This window comes from Dendrobium catenatum, unplaced genomic scaffold, assembly GCF_001605985.2.
Source record: "Dendrobium catenatum unplaced genomic scaffold, ASM160598v2 fragScaff_scaffold_1013, whole genome shotgun sequence".
In the NCBI taxonomy this organism is placed as follows: Eukaryota; Viridiplantae; Streptophyta; class Magnoliopsida; order Asparagales; family Orchidaceae; genus Dendrobium; species Dendrobium catenatum.
Genome location: NW_021319475.1, coordinates 503,920 through 523,592, shown reverse-complemented (window position 1 = coordinate 523,592; position 19,673 = coordinate 503,920). Strand labels below are relative to the sequence as shown.

The window sequence follows — 19,673 nt, the reverse complement described above, 5'->3', positions numbered from 1 at the left end:
CTTGCAAGCTTTCCTAGAGGAAGAGAAGGGGATACATAGCTCGCAAGCTATTAAAGAAAACCCTCAGGTTTCTTTCCAAATATTTTCTCACCAAAATCACCTTATAAAACAACCCAAACAATCCTATATATAGGAGGGAAAAAAAAGCCCAAAAACCCACAAAACAACCCTCATAAATTGGAAAAGAGGAATCCCAAAAGTCACCATAAATTAGGAATTCCAAAAGTCACCATTAATAAAAAATCCCAAAAGTCACCATAAATTAGGAATCCCAAAAGTCACCATTAATAAAAAATCCCAAAAGTCACCATAAATTAAGAATCCCAAAAGTCACCATAAATTAGGAATCCCAAAAGTCATCATAAATTAGGAATTTCAAAAGCCAAATCAGCCGTCCACTCAAACCAATCAGAAAAGAGGAGACAAAAAGTGATGCAATCAAAAAATATAGGGTCCCCTATATTTTTTTTATCACAAAAAGAAAAATGACTTCTACCGACAAAAATGACTAAAGACGAGAAAAGAAACGAACAAACTCTTACATTTCAAATAAAACTAAAAAGAAGAAATTAAAAGACTACAAACGACGATCTAACAAACTCGAATCGAAAATCAAAGACACCCTAAAGTTGCTTCACTTAGAGAAGAAGGATACAGGTGGAGTGGCACTTGCGAAGAGACGAAAGAGGTTAGAAGCCCGAGAAGAAAGGTTGGAAAGAGCCGCAGGATTTCCGGAGGGGATGAGAAAGAAGGGTGGAAAGAGCCCGCAGGATTTCCGAAGCAAACCCGCAGGTTATAGCTTCTCCAAAATTAACATTTCATTCACTTTTTTTAAACATTGCAAATCCTCCCATATTTATAGGTATGAAAGAGGAATACCAAGAGACACCTAATAAATTCCCATAAGAATTCTAAATATCACATAGCATTAAAATACCTAAAAAACATCCCAAGCCAAGGAACCGAAGAGGCATCCACGGGAACCAAGGAGACCGCCCGGAACCAAGGGGCCCGGTCACGGGAAAGAGCCCAGGCACATGAAAACTAGCAGCCGGCCGGAATTCAAGAGGGCAAATGCACAAAATACTAAAGGCCATGGAGGAAGCCAAGGAGCCACCTCATGGGAAAAGTAAATCTTGGAATTTCAAAGGCCGGTTTGGAATTTCAAGAGACATCATAACTTAAAACATAAAAATACATTTAATAAAAAGATAACTATGAGCTAAAATCATAGCTAATAATGAGCTAACCCTTAGTTCAATAAGTGAACTAAAGACCAGCACATAAATGAGCTAAAATTTCAGCTCAATTTTGATTGAGCTAGTAGACTCAAGGAAAGCCAAAAATCTAATTATTTTTTACATGAGTTGACCCCCCCTTTGTCTACATCAGACTCCCCTTCTTGCGAACTCAGTTCTTGATGAGTTGGTTGTTGATTCCCTTGAGAAGGTGCATACGGTTCATCCAGCTCTTTGAGTTTCTCACCAAATCTCTTCAAAATTTCTTCATATTCCTTTTCGAACTGTTGTTGTAGATACCTTTTGTACTTCTCGAATTTTTTATCACATAGGAACATGTGATACTGAAGTTTGTATAGACGATCTTGAAGTGGATCCGTTGAGTCACCTTCTGTAGGAATCCATCTGCCTAATGGAAGTGGGACATCAGGATTATTTTGATCGTTTTCTTTCTTGAATGTAGCCATATTTTTGGTATTTTTCATTTTTTGACATACTCAAAAAAGACTAAAGAAAATCAACCTAAGCTTAGACTCACAATAAAACACTTTCACAAACTCGATCAAATCTGACTTGAAAACAAAACTTTGCAACCAAAATAAATATTGACAAACTACAACTTGACAAATTACAAACCTAGGATTTTCTAACTTGCTCTGATACCAAATGATGCAATCAAAAAAATAGGGGACCCTATATTTTTTTATCACAAAAGAGAGGTGGACTTCTACCAACGAAAATGAGAAAATGAACGAATAAAAAACGAACCGAAGAGGCAGCCACAGGAGACGAGGAAGCCGCACGGAACCAAGGAGCACGTTCACGGGAAAGAGCCCAGGCACGGAAAACCAGCAGCCGGCCGGAATCCAAGGGGGCAAGGTTGGGAAAACGGCAGCCCAAGGGAGGAAGCCAAGAAGCCACCGCATGGGAAAAGACATTTCTTGGAATTCCAAAGGCCGATTTGGAATTCCAAGAGACAACAATAATTAAAACATAAAAAGCATAAAAATACATTTAATAAAAAGATAACTATGAGCTAAAATCATAGCTAATAATGAGCTAACCCTTAGTTCAATAAGTGAACTAAAGACCAGCTCATAAATGAGCTAAAATTTCAGCTCAATTTTGATTGAGCTAGTAGACTCAAGGGAAGCCAAAAATCTAATTATTTTTAACATGAGTTGACCCCCCTTTGTCTACATCAGACTCCCCTTCTTGCGAACTTAGCTCCTAATGAGTTGGTTGTTGATTCCCTTGAGGAGATGCATACTATTCATCCAGCTCTTTGAGTTTCTCACCAAATCCCTTCAAAATTTCTTCCTGTCCCTTTTCGAACTGTTATTGTAGATACCTTTTGTACTTCTCAAATTTTTGATCACATAAGGAACATGTGATACTGAAGTTTGTATAGACGATCTTGAAGTGGATCCGTTGAGTCACCTTCTGTAGGAATCCATCTGTCCAATGGAAGTGGGACATCAAGATTATTTTGCTCGCTTTCTTCCTTGAATGTAGCCATATTTTTTGTATTTTTCATTTTTTTGACTGACTCAAAAAAGACTCAAAATTTATAAGACTCACAATAAAACGCTTTGACAAACTCGACAAACTCTGACTTGACAACAAAACTTGATAACCAAAATAAATTTTGACAAACTACAACTTGACAAACCACAAACCGAGGAAATGATGCAATAAAAAAAATATGGGACCCTATATTTTTTATCACAGAAAGAAAGATGGACTTCTACCGACGAAAATGACTAAGGACGAGAAAAAGAAGAACAAACTCTTACATTTCAAATAAAACTAAAAAGAAGAAATAAAAAGACTACAAACGACGATCTAACAAACTCGAATCGAAAATCAAAGACACCCTAAAGTTACTTCACTTAGAGAAGTAGGATACAGGTGGAGTGACACTTGCGGAGAGACGAAAGAGGTTAGAAGCCCGAGAAGAAAGGTTGGAAAGAGCCCGCAGGATTTCCGGAGGGGATGAGAAAGAAGGGTGGAAAGAGCCCGCAGGATTTCCGAAGCAAACCCGCAGGTTATAGCTTTTCCAAAAATAATATTTCATTCACTTTTAAAACATTACAATACCCCCATATATATAGGTATGAAAGGGGAAGACCAAAAGACACATAACATAAATTATCACAATAACCTAAGCATTAAACCTAAATGCTTTTCACGAAAAAACAGCCCAAACCAAGGAACCGAAGTAGCCACCGCGGGAGATAAGGAGGCCGCAAGGAAACGAGGAGCCACAGCCACGGGAAAGAGCCCAGGCGCGGAAAACCAGCAGCCGGTCGGAGATCCAAGAGGCACGGCACGGAAAACGGCAGCCCAAGGGAGGAAGCCAAGGAGCCACCGCATGGGAAAAGACATTTCTTGGAATTCCAAAGGCCGGTTTGGAATTCCAAGAGACAACAATAATTAAAACATAAAAAGCATAAAAATACATTTAATAAAAAGATAACTATGAGCTAAAATCATAGCTAATAATGAGCTAACCCTTAGTTCAATAAGTGAACTAAAGACCAGCTCATAAATGAGCTAAAATTTCAGCTCAATTTTGATTGAGCTAGTAGACTCAAGGGAAGCCAAAAATCTAATTATTTTTTACATGAGTTGACCCCCCCTTTGTCTACATCAAAAAGCCAACAGGCAGCCATCCGAACAGCCAAACAGGCAGGGAACCGAACAACCAACCCAAGCAATCAAAAACCAGCCGGCTCTTCCCATTTTGATTGCATCAATTCTCCCCTGGTGGAAGAACCTCATCTCCTGATGAGTTCGATTCAGAATTTCTTTGTTTGACCGCTCCAATTCTTCAATCTTTGTCTCTTGTACATTTCATTTTGAATCTGATCTGTTGAATCTCCAATGGGAGAGAGACTGATGTCTGTTGGAATGCCAACTTCATGAGTACTGGGCAATGGTGTTTGACTTTCAACATTGGCAGGATCGTATTCATCTTGAAATTCTGTCGGCTCTTGACTTGAGATTCCCATAGAACGATGGTTTGGACTGCTCATTATTATAAATATTTTTTTTTTTCTAAAGACTTGCACACAACCTAAATTTTTGCAACCAAAGAAAAGACTTCCTAAATACATAAGAAAATACGCATAAACTAGGACACCTTCCAAAATGCCACAAAATACAACAATTAAATCAAAGCAACTTCACTTTTATAATAAAAGACACTTACAACATAATATGACATTACAAATTTATGACATAAAAACGACGCCTGTAGAAGCTCGCCATTTATCGAGAAGAAAGATACAGGTGGGGTGGTCACTTGCGGAGAGAAGAAAGAGACAAGAAGTCGAGACGAAGAGAGGACAAGCTCGCAAGCTTTCCTAGAAGAAGAGAAAGACAAAAGGCATAGCTCGCAAGCTATCCTAAAAAAAACCTTCAGGTTTCTTCCAAAAATTGGCACATAACACACCTTTTAAATTAGGGTCTCCCTATATTTTTACTTGCATCAAACATGTTCTAAGAGGTTCAACATTTAGTGTGATAGATTTTGGAGTGATGAACATTGCATCATTTCGATTGCAAGTTGTATGTCCCTCATTGCAAGTAACTCATCAATTGATATATCAGAAGTAATATCAATAAACTAAGCCAAAAAATCTAAAACCACAATAGGTACAAGAATTGTCAAAATTTTTTCAATAAGTTATAATAACAACAAAAGCCTTCAAAAAATTTATTTTTTCTACAATAGTTCTGCAACCTATTTTTACAAATAGTTGTGCCAACCCCAAACGAATCCAAAATCTAATCATCTATCGAACTCTAGATGGACAATATAGTCTATTGAAGCCTAAGGTTTAGAACAAGGAATTGAAGCTATGATGGATGGAGCGGCAATTGCAATCAATTGTCAAGTTGAAATTTTCTTATTACTGGTATGTATTTAGTTTCAGAACTATGTTTTTGGGTTTGTGTGGCAGTAGTTGGGAACATTTTTCAAGTGGCTTAAAAAGAAATAATTTATAATATTTTCTTTGTATTTGAAAACAGTAAAACACAAGTACTATCATGGTCATAACTTCTGCATTCCTGTCATAAAGCTGAGGTCACCTTAACATAATGTGAGCTATGTCCATGGGTAATAGTTCACATCATATTTGATCTCATAACTACTCATTACAATTGAACAAGATCACTCATGAGTTGCATTAAGATATATGGCATCATATGTACAAGATTGTTAATAAAACAAATCCTTTTTTATAGATATTTTCAATTAAAAACACTTATAAAAAAGATGAAAGTTATTGTTCAGGCCAGATGAACAATTAATTGAATTCAACTAAATAAATAGTTCCACCATACCTGATGTTCATTGCTCCTAACACAAGATAAAATGATATAATCCTTTTCTCTACCTTGGAAAGAGTCAACACTTGCAACCTGTATAGATAGACAACAGCATTATGGTTAAGAAATCTATTAAAAGCATAGCAGTAAGGAAATGCTACAAATCATACAGTGGCATGCAGTTTAACAGATAAGACATCAGCAAAAATTTAACCAACCTCAATTTCCTTATAAAGTTGTTGCCTGAGAGAACCATTTCTTGACATATAGTTTACAATATATGCTCTCTGACCTTCGTATGGTGTTATAACTCCAATCTTCAGTGTTTCATAGAAGATAATCACATGTTTAAGTGAACTTAAAATATACGCAACTCACTCAAGAAATCAGGACAAAATTTACCTGACTAGGCACCACACCACTTCTTAAAAATGTAGTTACAATTTTTTCCACATTTGCAGCTTCAGTTCTGTTTAGATATGATGTTCCACTTGCACTTATCTCCTCTTGCCCCATCTAGCAATGCAAGAAATTATGCTCCAAGACACCAAATTAATAGATACAACAGGACTCGAAATAATAACAGTTGCAATACAATAACTGAGAGGTAGAAAATGATACCTGGACGTAAAAGAACATAGGACGGTTAGGAGCAGGCCATGGAAAATCAATGCCTGATGATTGCCTTTCATTTATTGTTACTCCATTTTGAAGGGTACCCTCATAAAAGCTATTAGAGGGAAATTCTGAAAGAGAAGGATGCATTCGGTACTGGACCTAAAATTTCAAACATTACATGAACATGTGACAAGATGAAATGCTTTCCAGCACGAATGATAGCATTTGCAACATTTTTATCATGCACCTAATCTGAGAAAGATGATCAAACCCACAAATGTCACAAACATGATCATTGGCATACTTCGACATGTCAAAACAAAATTAAATAGATGATTGAATAGGAGAATATGAAACAATCTTTTTCTCAATAATTATTAAAACATCCTAAGTTATAAAATTCTTTGGTAACGCATACAATTGTTCTTAAAGCACGTTGTAAATTAGAGAAGCTTCCAGAATTCAGATAAAACACATTTCAACCACAATCTAGAATATAGTTGATGAGGACATCGCCCAGAGATTCAGACACGTGTGCCGGCGACGGAATCGTAAATCGACGGCTACGATTCAGCGTCTTTACTTTTGACGCATTATGTTTTATCTGTTGTTGTTTGCATGATGTTTTATTTAGTTTTTGTTGTTTTCCATTTTTACCCTTATGGGAAGTATTTTGTCATTGTAGCCCGGAGGGCATGTTTGTACTTTTCTTTTCATGTGAAGTGACCTATATAGTGGCCCATTGTGTTGTAAAAGGATTTGATGAATGTTTAATGAAAATTTCTTGTGTGATCACTAGAGGGAAGGGAGAGAGCTCGAGGTGAGCAAGTGCAAGGCCCACCAGTCGTCGGAAGAGTCCCCGGCTCGTGGTATTTTCTTCTTTCTATTCTCGCCGGATTTCTCCTCTTATCTTCCTCCACCTACCTGCCGGCCTCCTTCCCACCCCACCCCCCTTCTATTTCCCAAAACTGAACCCCCCATGCCAGCACTCCTTGGACGCCCACCCGCCGGCCAGCAACCACGCCACCAGCCTCCCCTCCACCCCGCCTCCCCTCCGGTCCCCACACCAACCCGCCAGCCAACCTGCTCCAATAATTTCAAATTCACTTTCAATTGCATTAAGTTCCTTTTCTAATTCACATCCTAAGCAATTAAGAAAGTTTCTTTTTTTTTAAATCCATTAACTGATTGGATTCCAACGTTCCTCAAGTTTTTCAATCATTTAGGGAGAGTGCTTCATCTCACAGTCTCTTCGTTTGATTAAGAGAGACAAACGTCTAGTGCTTCTCATTCAGAGGAGTCAAATAAGAACCCCATGGTTTTTGCATTCGATCAAGAGAGACGAACGTCTTGTAAACCCCTCTCACATGCGTGCGACTAAACAGAACGGGGCGTGCGGCCAGAAGATTCTGCACGTGCCTAGGATCTGATTGAGCGGGATTGCGCTCAATGTTGTGTGCGATCAAGGCCGAGCCTGTTCTTGCATTCTGCTTCATACTCGTGTATGTCCAAAGCAAGTGAGAAGGCTTCCCCTTTCGATCTTCTGCATGCAGCTAAATAAGGCACACAAGACCCCTCTCGCGTGCCTACCTAGGGTCGAACTTAGTGAAAAAGATGATCAAGAGAGGGAGCGAGCAGGAAGTGCATATATGTGTGCCTAAGAAGGAACGATCAACCCTCGTGTGTGTGCTGGAGTCGAACCGAGCAAGAAACAAGCAGTTGAAGAGATGTTGTACATTCCATCAAATCATCCACTCAAAGAACCCTCCTTGCCCCAAATACCGACCGCTTATGCATGTTCTTGATCCGCTACTCTCAGATCTGGGATATTACAAGAAGGTCGAAGCCTCTTTCTGAATAGCAAAAGAAGTCAACCTCTTTCAAGATCTACACCACTGGGATCAAACCCTCAAATCGAACGAACGCCACTTCATAACCCACGTTCTCGCCTTCTTCATTGTCATTGACGGAATCGTCATTGAGAAACATGCCAGTCGGATTTGGACAGAAGTCAATTTGAAGGATTCGAAGCTTTTTGATGGAACGGTCCTGATAAATGGCATTACCTAAACGATGCACGTAGTGGGGAAGAAAATGGCTTTCTTGGTGGTAAAGCAGTTCACTGTTATGGTCAAGTGCATGCTTACAGTGACTGAGGAGTTGATCTGCACGTAGATAGTGAAGTACACTACTTCCCTAATTAGGGAGTCGAACATGGATATCGAGGGTGAGGCTACAGAGAGATTAAGGCTTCGTTTGGGACGGCTGCAGTTGTCGTTAAAGCAGGTTGTGAAGTTGTTGTCCAGAAAGCTACTTCATAAAGTTGTTGTACAAAAATCAATAAAATTTGTTTGGGTAGTATAACTGTCAAGCCGCTATGTTGCTGCTGTGTAACAATAAATTACCTTGATACCCTTTTTTGCAATTTATTATAGAAATTCATTACTTTCTGGTTTTGTTAGTGTTTGCTGAATAAGTGGTACGTGATTTTTCTTTATCGGCCAAAAGCAAAGCAAATTGTTAATGGCTCTGGTTTCTGGTAATTGAAAAGGTACAACTGCTTGAAAGAAGCTTTGAAACAGAGAACAAGCTGGAGCCGGAGAGGAAGAGTGACATGGCGAAGAAGCTGGGCCTGCAGCCCCGGCAGGTGGCGGTATGGTTCCAGAACCGCCGGGCACGATGGAAGACAAAGCAGCTCGAGCGCGACTTTGATCGGCTCAAATCCTCCTACGACGCTCTGCTCGCTGACCACGATTCCATTCTCAAAGACAACGACCGCCTCTGCTCGCAGGTACGGTCCCTTTCCCTAACCGGTGACTTCACTGCTGCACCTCCGTTTTTCGAAGCAGTAGGTGTGAAGGGGAAGGTGGTTGGAGATGGGAATGTCGGGTAGTCTTGACCGGAAAAATTCTGCCCTTCGTTCACCGTTCTCTCCAGCGCCGAACTTCACGAGGAAGAAGAAGAAGTTACGGTGCATTTGCGTCTTTCTCTTACCCTCAAACAGCGGAAAGCAGCGAAAAGCAGGAGTATACTTCAAGACCGAAAAAGTAGCAGCAGGACGCAAAAAGTTTGAGAACGGAGCACGACCGCGTGTCTCCAAACCCCATCTCGGTTGTGTTTCCTACCGTACAGCAGCAAAAACGGCGTCCCAAACGCACCCTAAGCATTTTATCCTACCCTAAAGGGGCAGGCGCTTGCTGGTTCTCCAGGTTCCCACCAGCAGCCTTCATTGCCGAAACTTTGAGGAATACATGTTCCCACCACCAGCCTTCATTACCGGAATTATTAGGAATCCATATTCCCACTACTGACCTTCATTGCTGGAATTTTGAGGAATATTGATCTTTCCACCGGCCTTCATTACCATAATTTTGAGGAATACAATGTTCTCACTACCGGCCTTCTTTGTAAAAATTTAGAGGAATACTGGTTCCGACGAATGGCCTTCAGTGTTCGAATTCTAAGGACCTTCATGCATCCAAGACCAAGGAAAGATCGAGCGGAAGGGCTCCTCTTGCGTGTGATGTCTAGATTCGACCAAACAGAAGTGAGTACAGGATCTCCTCCTGTGTGCATTTGGAAAGAGCCGAGAATTCCCTCTCATGCGGGGGCGAGGACAAGCAAGAGTACAAGACCTGTATGATCAAACAAGAGGGATCAGAGGCTTTGCCTGCACCTGTAAGGGTTTATCAAACAGGAGTCTGTCCAGGTGGAGTCGAATGACCTGGGAAGGAGGAGATCGATGTGTTGAGTCGCTTGAGACGTATGTTTCTTCTCCTATCCTTGAAGCTTGTCGCAACCCTAAAATTATATTTTTTCCTTTTTTAGTTGTTCCTTCCCTGTCGGCCTTCTCTTGAGAACCAAGACAGATGAATTTGAATGATAATTAATCCACTTTTCCAGTTGTCCCACCACTAGCCTTTGTTTCCATTTCCAGTATCTTGAGGGCTACTGTTCAACACAGCCTTCGTCTCTATTATTTGCCGCTGTTATAATGTTTGAAGCTAATTTCTCCCAAAGTTTTAACCAAATGGAGGACTCTATGGTGCACCAAGGGACTTGATAATAACTCTACTTTTCTGCGACTAATTACCAAGCTGGGAATGACAGATTTGTATTCCCCAGCTTCAAGGGATGTGTTAAAATCTCATCCGTCCCTTAACACTTGATCCCACGGCCAGGATGGGAATCTATGGGAGGCTCACCTAGATCATGTCGATCTCTGTTAAATCCCAAGTCGTCCCTTAACACTTGCTCCCACGGCCAAGATGGGAATCCATGGGAGGCTCACTCGGATCACGTCGATGTCCTATATTTGGGTGGTTGATTTAGGAATTATTATATTAAGGCAATTATGCATGATTATGTAGTTATTTGTTTCTTTAATAAGACATTTTGTATATATCTAAAAATAGGCATAATTTTGTATAATAAAATGAAGCCTTTTTCCTCTATAATTCTCTGAATTTAACCTATATCATAAACCATCAACAAATAATTAAAATTAAAATTGAAAATCTAAACACCAAAAGCAAACTAATTAAAACAAGTAAAAGAAAAGTCGGTTAAAAAGACTTAAAAAATAGTTAAAATGAAAAAAAAACATTAAAGAAAACTCATAAAACAAATTAAGAAAAATAAAAACAAAATCTATTAAAAAATTTTAAAAAACATTTAAAAGAAAAGTAAAATAAAAGGAAAAGAAAAATCAATTTAAAATGAAAAAAAAAACAGCAATCTACAACTCTTGGCGTCAAAGTTGAAGCCAACTTGCAAACGCTCACTCCTAGCAACATTCAATCACCATCTAGCATGCAACGCCCTCAACTCCCACTCATAGACACTCGCTAGCCCTTGGCTCATGCTAACATATAACTACCAGCTAGCATGCGACTACTGCCACTCGCTCTTATCTTGAATCATAGCCCTTTATCTACAAATTAATCTAAACTCTAAACCTAAAATTTTAGCTCTCTTATATGTAACTTAAATGTGTATTATTTTTTAAGAAACTATTAATTTTAGGCATTTTTCATACATCTTCAATCACATAATCTTGTGGAACAAGCCTCACTCAAGATAAAATTATAAACTTTGAGATGTCCATTGAACCTCATGATAAGGTGTGCTTTTACACCTTTTTAAACAATGCTAGCAATAATGATACAAGTTGGTGTCCAAGATGGAGCCACTAACTTCAAATAAAGCATCAAATCTACACAGTTCATAATGTAGAATAGTGATACAAAGTAGCTGTCCAAGATGAAGCCACTATCTTCAAATAGAGCATCAAATCTACACGGTTCATAATGGAAAATGGTAGTGCCCATGGTGCATGCCATTTTTTCGTTAATTATTTAAAGTTGTTTGGTTGCAACTATTATGAGTGTAAAATAAATGAAACACAAGTGTTTTGATTTTTTGTGTGTTTGATTTGAAGTAAAAATATCAAGCACTTGTGTAGGGGATTTGGAACACCTCAAAGTGTTTATGTTGAAAAAAGTTAAATTAGTTCAAAACAGGCAAATTCTAAATGCAAGGAAATCCAAAATTTGCGATCACCTACCACTGTGATCAGTTGCCCATTATGATCCATCAGATGTCCATGCATTCGAAATGTATCATAAGAAACAAAAAATTCAATGCATTTGAATTGCATCGAACAAAACAATTCATGCATTTCCAAAAATGTATCATAAGAAACAAAAAATTCAATGCATTTGAATTGCATCGAACAAAACAATTGATGCATTTCCAAAATACAAATATTTCCAAAATAAATGCATTTCCAAAAATGTATCATAAGAAACAAAAAATTCAATGCATTTGAATTGCATCTTTATTGTTGCCTATTGGAACTAATGGCACGTAAATGTAAGGCATTTTAAATTTAGGGTCTAGAACCTGATATGGAGGGGAAAAATAACATGCAATACTAATAGCACAAAATGTAATGACTGCATTAATGAAATATGAAAAAAACGCAATGTAAATCAATAAGAAAGACTGAAAGTGACTTTTTACTAGAAATTAATGGGTTTTATGAGGATGAGAAATTGATAGGAAAAACAGAACAGTTGGCTGAAATTGAATTTCAGCAAAAAGACAAACAGAGATTGGGGAGAATGACGTGGAAAACATAGGAAACCTTTATAATTGATGAACTGGGGAAGAAAAGAACAAGATACAATGGATCTTCAATTCGAGAGGAAGATCCATGATGGGGACATTGGAGCATGGAAAGTTTATGAGAGGCGTGGTCGCGGATCTACGGCCACGATCGCGCCGATATATTTTTAAGTCTTCATATGTATTTATTTTATTTATTTGTGTTTGTATTTGCTTTAGTTATTTTTCCTTTTTTACCCATTACTTAAAGGTGGTCGGTCATGTGTAAGCCCAAAGGGCGAAGTCGTCTTTTATTTTTCGTCCATTGTATGAGGCTATATATAGCCCTTATATTCTTTTTTGAAGGTTAATGATTGAATGATAAAAAAATTTCTGCATTGTGGGTTCTTGTGAGAGCTTGAGAGGAGTTAGAGAGAGATCCCTGGAGAGGAAAGCGGATCACCCACCAAACTTGGAAGAGTCCGGGTTCGTGGCTAGTTTTATGTTTTCTTTTCTTTTTAATATCCCCCCCTCCTTTTTCCTCCAACCCACGGCCCACCCCCCACCTCAACCCGCCGGCCACCTCCACCAAGTTCCACCACCAGCCAACCACAAGCCCTCCTCCCCGTAGACTTTGGGCTAGCACCCCTAGCTCTCCACCCCACCCGACCCCCACCTCCCTTCACCCAAGACCGACGGTCAAGCCACCCAAGCCGCCGCCCCCACTTAAAACAAAAAAATAGAAAATATAACTAATATTGTTCATAACAAAAAATTAATGCAAAAATCTAAATGCATCACTTTCCCTCTTTAAGTCTTTCCAAAGTTAAGAATTAATTAGAAAAAATAAATCCCCAAAATTCCCTCCATCCAACCTCCCAAAATCTGAACCTATTTTCTTCCCCAAGCCTCCTTCATTGAGCCAGCCACCTCCCTCCCTCTTCTCCACTTAAACCCTTCTTTCTCTCAAGAGGAGTTCTTAAGAAAAGCAAATACCTTCGTCGCCAACACTTTACCCCTGCAGAATCGATGAATGACCGATCCCAATTTTGACTCCGACTTCGTCTACAACGAGCAAGGACACGTCGATATTCTCTGATCAACATTCTTCAACGTCAACCCAGAAATAGACACCACTGCCAAAGAATACCTGGATCTCATCATTTTCACTTTGTCCGAAGCAATCTAAGAGTAACTTGCAAACGTTCAGTGGCAAATTACTTCCGGTCCTCGACAAGGGTGAACTTTCTTCCATGTTCAAATTATTTTCTAATCCTCTGCTCTTGTAGGTGGTGATTCAAGCACGAGGACTCGTGCCAAGCTCTCTGCCTTCACTTAGTAAACATGCGATTTGCGTTTTACTTTCTATGTTTCTAATATCAATGTTAACTTAGAGATTTTATTGGATAACTACATAATTTGCATTCTATTCAAATTCTAAATTACATTGGCAATTCTAGTTCCTATCATGTGATTTGGCCTAAGCGTAGCCACCCCTCTTTAGTTTTTCTATTTTCGTTTAATGGCTAACGTTCAAAATAATTAACTGCTCTTATTCAAAACGTGCAAATTCTTATCGCATTTATCTAAACATACTTGGTCCTACATCAATCCAGCTCTCTTGGTCTATAGTCGCAAGCTAAAGCCCAAACAAACTTTAGAATAAACTAATTTCAGCCAAAAATCAGAGATAACCTAACCGAAATATATCACACTTAAAGCATACAAAAAATAAAGGAAATCCCTAAACAGACCCTCATTTGAATTTTCCCTCCTAAATAACATTAATTCCTTCTAAATTGATAGCTGCTACACCTCACGCAGAAGGGAACGAAACCTATGGGGCGGAACTTTTGTTCTGCTTCCGATAAAACAGAGCCAATCCAGTGACTGATCTAACAGAAAGCCAAGCAAGCGGTTGACATTTGCACACATGATAGAATCCTATTTTGCAACAATCTTGACAAAACATAATTTAACTTCCAAACCGATAACCAAAAAAAGCATAAAATAAATAAATAAATAAAATTATATCTGATTCGAGTACTCGAGCATTATGAATTTAATGAAAATTTTATCTCACTGAATTTAATGAAAAATTTATCTCACTATCTAAAACATCTGTTAGGATATTACTTCTGTATCCTTGATGCATGATAAATGATCTTCAACTTTTCAGTGACAGTGAATGGCTAAAATTTTCCAATTGCATAATTTACTATTTAAAAATAAGCCAAAAGAAAATTGTGTGAAACAAATATCTCTTTTATGTATGTCTGCGTGTTTATAAGCACATGTCTTCTAATTACTCTTAATCTGCTCCTACAAAATCTCATAGAACCTTATTTACTGTCAAATTTCTTTACAAGCTTCTTCATTGATGCGGGCAAAAAATATAGGGGTGACTATACCCTTCGCCCACAATCTCGAAGACTTAAAAAAGAAAGACTACTCCTCGAACTGGAAAATGACTAAAGAGAGAAAAGGAAGAACAAACTCTTACATTTCAAATAAACTAAAAAAACTAGAAATCAAAAGACTTACAACAATGACTCTTGCAAAATTTAACCAACTTACAAACTTGACTCAATCACTTGACGACACCCTAAAGTTGCTTTACTTTGAGAAGAATGATACAGGTGGAGTGGCACTTGCGGAGAGACGAAAGAGGTTAGAAGCCAAGAAGAAGGGTGGAAAGAGCCCGCAGGATTTCTGGAGGGGATGAGAAAGAAGGGTGGAAAGAGCCCGCAGAATTTCCGAAGCAAACCTGCAGGTTATAGCTTTTCCAAAAATAACATATCATTCACTTTTTTTTAAACATTACAAATCCTCCCATATTTATAGGTATGAAAGAGGAATACCAAGAGACACCTAATAAATTCCCATAGAAATTCTAAACAACACATAGCATTAAAATACCTAAAAAACATTCCAAGCCAAGGAACCGAAGAGACATCCACGGGAACCAAGGAGACCGCCCGAAACCAAGGGGCACGGTAACGGGAAAGAGCCCATGCACGGGAAAACCAGCAGCCGGCCGGAATTCCAAGGGGCAAAAGGCACAAAAAGCCATGGTGAAATTCAAGGAGCCACACATGGGAAAATAAAACATCAATCTTGGGATTCCAAAAGCCTTTTTGGAACCCAAGAGACGCCATAACTTAAAACATTAAAAATTATAATAAAAGTGCATTAAATAGAAGATAAATATGAGCTAAAACTTAGCTAATAATGAGCTAACCTCTAGTCCAATAAATGAACTAAAAATCAGCTCATAAATGAGCTAAATTCCAGCTCAAAATTCTGTGAGCTTGAAGACTCGGGAGAGGCCAAAATTGATTTAATTTGGGCCTAAGTTGACCCCCCCCCCCCCTTGCCTACATCATTCATGCAGTTAGCCATTTGATCCTATAGTAATACTTAACTCATTATTTGTATTCCAACACTGTCGTTGCCAGGTCCCAAGTCCTGGATGAGAAAAGTGGAGAGTTGCGTTAGGTAGTCGACAGCCAGCATAAAACTTGTCGAATAATCATGACATGAATCATTTAGACTAGAGAGGGAGTTGAAGGTAAACTTGAATTATGGAGGTCAACTTCAGAGTCTAAAGGTTTTCACTTGAGGAGATCTAAAATTGAATATATTGAGTGTAATTTTAGTAGCAATAGACCTAGTGAGGGGATTGTGACTTTAGGCAATCAAGTCATTAATAAGAGTACACATTTTAGATATCTTGCATCTATTGTTCAGAGTGATGGTGAAATTGATGGGGATATTATCAGCGGAATTCAAGTTGGATGTTTGAAGTGGAGGAATGCATCGAGCTTATTGTGCGATAGAAAAGTCCCCCTCAAACTTAAGGGAAAATTCTATAAGATGGTGGTGAGACCTGCAATGCTTTATGGTGTCGAATATTGGCCAAAGGATTCATGTAGCCGACCCCACGTAGTGGGACAAAGGCTTGATGTTGTTGTTGTCATTATGTGTATTCCAATTTTCCTCTTCATTTAAGTTTAATGATGTTTGAACGCAAATGATTATTTTCTTATTCAATTTTAAGATATCTACCCAACAGTATCCCCATATGTTTGTTTGGCTATGCTTTTTGCATTCTTCAAGTAAATTTTAATTCTTTCTTTAAAAGTGCAAATATATTTGTGATCAAGTAGAACTACTTTCAAGAATAATCAAATGTTGAACTATTTTATCTAAGTAGGTAACATGATACACCAAAAACAAATAAAAAGGTATCCAATAAGCCTTGAAACAAATGGTAATACAAAGTCATATCAAAATAGCAGTGTTATAGTGCACAATGGAACAAAACTAAATAACTTAGTAACCATGAAAACAAACTGCAACGTCCAAATCATGAGATAAGTTAAGCCTCAAGGAAAAAAATTATGGGAAAAAAAAAAAGATAAAAGCCAGTACCTGTAATCTGAAAGGCTTATGCCCAAGAAGCACAAGACGCTCAAAGAGAGATTGTGCTAATCCAGCGCGAGCTGCTTTCTTACACATAATGACAGGGCCTAGTTGGCAATGGTCTCCAACAAGAACAACCTAATTTAATAAAATTTCATTTATATATCAAGAAAACTTAAAGGGAATCCCCACCACCATAAAAAAAAAAAAAATAAAAAAAAAAAAAAAAAAAAAAAAAAAAAAAAAAACATAAGACACAAACATAAAAAATAAAAAAATAACAATAATCATATTAAATTGCAAGTCTAATAACAACAATGATTTCTTCCGTAGTCCACCTGCTTTACTCCGAGAACTAAAGGAATGAGACATTCTGGTTCTGTTGCCTGGGTGGATTCATCAATAAGAACCTAAAATAGCAAAATGAAACAACAAAAGATAATGCAAAAGAATAACTAAATGATGCATAAAGGTCTTGCATACGAGTAAAAGAGCCTTTATTCAACCTACCTGGCGAAACCGGAAGTTTCCCAACCGAGGATCACCTGCACCAACACAAGTGCAACAAATGACATCTGCACTCTGAAGTATCTCCCGCTCTGTGGCTCGTTTCAATGCCTTAAACTTCTTTTCATCGCTACTCGATAACTCACCTAAATCAAAATTTAATCAGTCAAACATAAGGCATGTGTGGTAGATCTTAAATGGGAGGAATTGACACCTCTCAACTTTCTTGCGATATGAAAGCTGGGAAAGATATATATATATATATATATATATACATATATATATATATATATAATATATATATATACATTACAATAGACCATATAATAATTTATGCAACGAATTTATGTAGGTAGCTATGAGTGAGCATGTAAATAAATAAGTTACTCAGGTAGATAGAGAGTACCACATTTATTCATTTTCATATGATTTAGCAGCATACAAAAAAAAGTTGTGAATGAAAATCGAAAGTCATGAAGGAAGATGCTTAAAAAAGTAATTGACTAAGTGGAAAACTAAAGCTCAAAATCATTAAACCAGCTAATCTTAAGCAGCACGTTTCCCCTGATAAATTTGAAAATTCAAATATAACAAGATCCCGTTGCTGCATGATTAAAAAAGAAAAGCAAGCCATATATGGCATCAAGTTGTCATTGTTGTGTTTCTTTTCCTTTTTTTTTCATTTTCAAATAAAATAGAAACATGTTTATATTTTAAGTAAAAACAAAAATATGGACCACTACTTTGCTAGGTTGCACATTAAAATTAGTAAGCTAATGATCAGAGTTATAATATCTAAGCTAGTTGAAAAATGGTTTATCGAAAGTTTTAGATCAAGGAAAAAAAATAACTCCAAGGTTGAATTTTTTTGAAAACAAGATCATTTATTCATTAAAGTAGGAAACAGTTGAGGTTGCTCAACATGCTTCATGAACTTTTTAAAAGAAGAAAACAAAAATATCACCAAACTCTTTGAGTAATATTGTGCTAAGTTGTATGAATATGGACACTATCATACTAGCGAAGGAAAAATATACAGGTATGTTCTCAATGGTTCTGAAGCCAATAAGGGGTGTGTTGACGGTCTCCATCCTTTCTTTATGAATGTATGAATATTAGAAGGATAAATGTATAATGAGCAATGGTGATGGAAAGGATCAAGGCTGCAAACGAACCAATCCAAGCCGAGCTTCACCCTGTTCGAGTTCAAGCTCGTTTGTCAAAACAGTGTTCAAGCTTGGTTCAAAGCTCGTCGAGCTTCTTGAACAGCCATTCGAGCTCGAGCTCGAGCTCATTTAAAACTTCCCTGTTCGAGTTCAGCTCATGTTCGGTTTGAGCTCGTTTAGCTTCAAGCTTATCGAGCGGCTCGTTAAGGAGCCGAGCCTACTTCAAACACAAAATAATTTTTTTTTATTAAAAACAAGTCGAGCAGCTCATTACCGACCCGACCAGGAAAACTCGCCCGCCAGCTCGTTCGTCCGATGTCCAGCAAATGGTCTCCACATGAATATGTTTTTATATAGCAAAAACACTTTACACAAGGCGGTGTGGGACTAAACCTCACATCTTTTTTTTTTAGTTTTTTTAGTGTTGATGCCACGGAGGAGAGAGAGAGGGGGCAGGCGGGAGAATGAAAAAAATGTGAAACTTTAGATATAGAGAGAGAGGGCGGGCGGGAATATAGAGAGGGAGAGAGAGAGGTTATTTAAAAAAAATTGTTAAAAAAGTTACTTAAGTTTCATTTTAAAACAAACAATAAATTTATATATATTTAAAATTTGTTAAATAACATAAGATTTAATCATCTTATTAGTTAAATAAGATATAATATTTATTTTTAATTAAATTTGAAATAATGAGCTTCTTTATGGAGCTTCTTAACGAGCATGTTCACGAGCTCTAAACGATATTGTTCGTGAACATAAACGAGCCGAACGCAAGGTTGTTCAAGCTTGTTTATTTACCTATCGAGTATCTATCAAAGGTGTTCAAACTTGTTTGTTTAACTTATCAAACGAACATAAATGAACTCTTATCGAACTGAGCCACGAGTAGCTCATCGAACGCTCAGTTCATTTGCAGCCCTAGAAAGGATGGTGTTTTAGCAGTAAGAACTTTAAGCTATAAAAACTGAGTGGACTCTCTAGTTGGCAGACAGGTCTGAACAAATATCATATTTGTTGTTGTAAATAATTGAAGGGAAAAAGCCTTTTAACACGGAAATCAACACAACATGTCAAGGGTCGTTAAACTTTGACATACCTCATAGAATGCAACTTGAAGAAATAAAACATGTTATGGTATGAATGTCATGTATATACATGAAAGCATATCCATGGTTTCCTTAAAAATTGTCACCTATGTTTACAGCAACTTCTCACCATAGTGATCCATTCGAGACAAATAAAGCCTTTCATAAGAGCACATTAAGCTATTATT

General features: G+C 37.7%; 1 protein-coding gene across 2 annotated transcripts in view; it reads right to left on the bottom strand.

Annotated features, from left to right (window-relative positions):
• LOC110114751 (regulator of nonsense transcripts 1 homolog) overlaps positions 1–19,673 on the bottom strand; it is a 51,791-nt gene that overhangs the window by 16,991 nt on the left and 15,127 nt on the right. For both annotated transcript variants that reach the window (XM_020847731.2, XM_020847732.2), the window contains exons 14-20: positions 17,238–17,380; positions 17,066–17,137; positions 16,737–16,865; positions 6,198–6,353; positions 5,979–6,092; positions 5,795–5,893; positions 5,592–5,669 (exon numbers count right to left, since the gene is read on the bottom strand). In XM_020847731.2, coding sequence (XP_020703390.1) covers positions 5,592–5,669; positions 5,795–5,893; positions 5,979–6,092; positions 6,198–6,353; positions 16,737–16,865; positions 17,066–17,137; positions 17,238–17,380 — 791 coding nt within the window. The remainder of the gene's footprint in view (positions 1–5,591; positions 5,670–5,794; positions 5,894–5,978; positions 6,093–6,197; positions 6,354–16,736; positions 16,866–17,065; positions 17,138–17,237; positions 17,381–19,673) is intronic.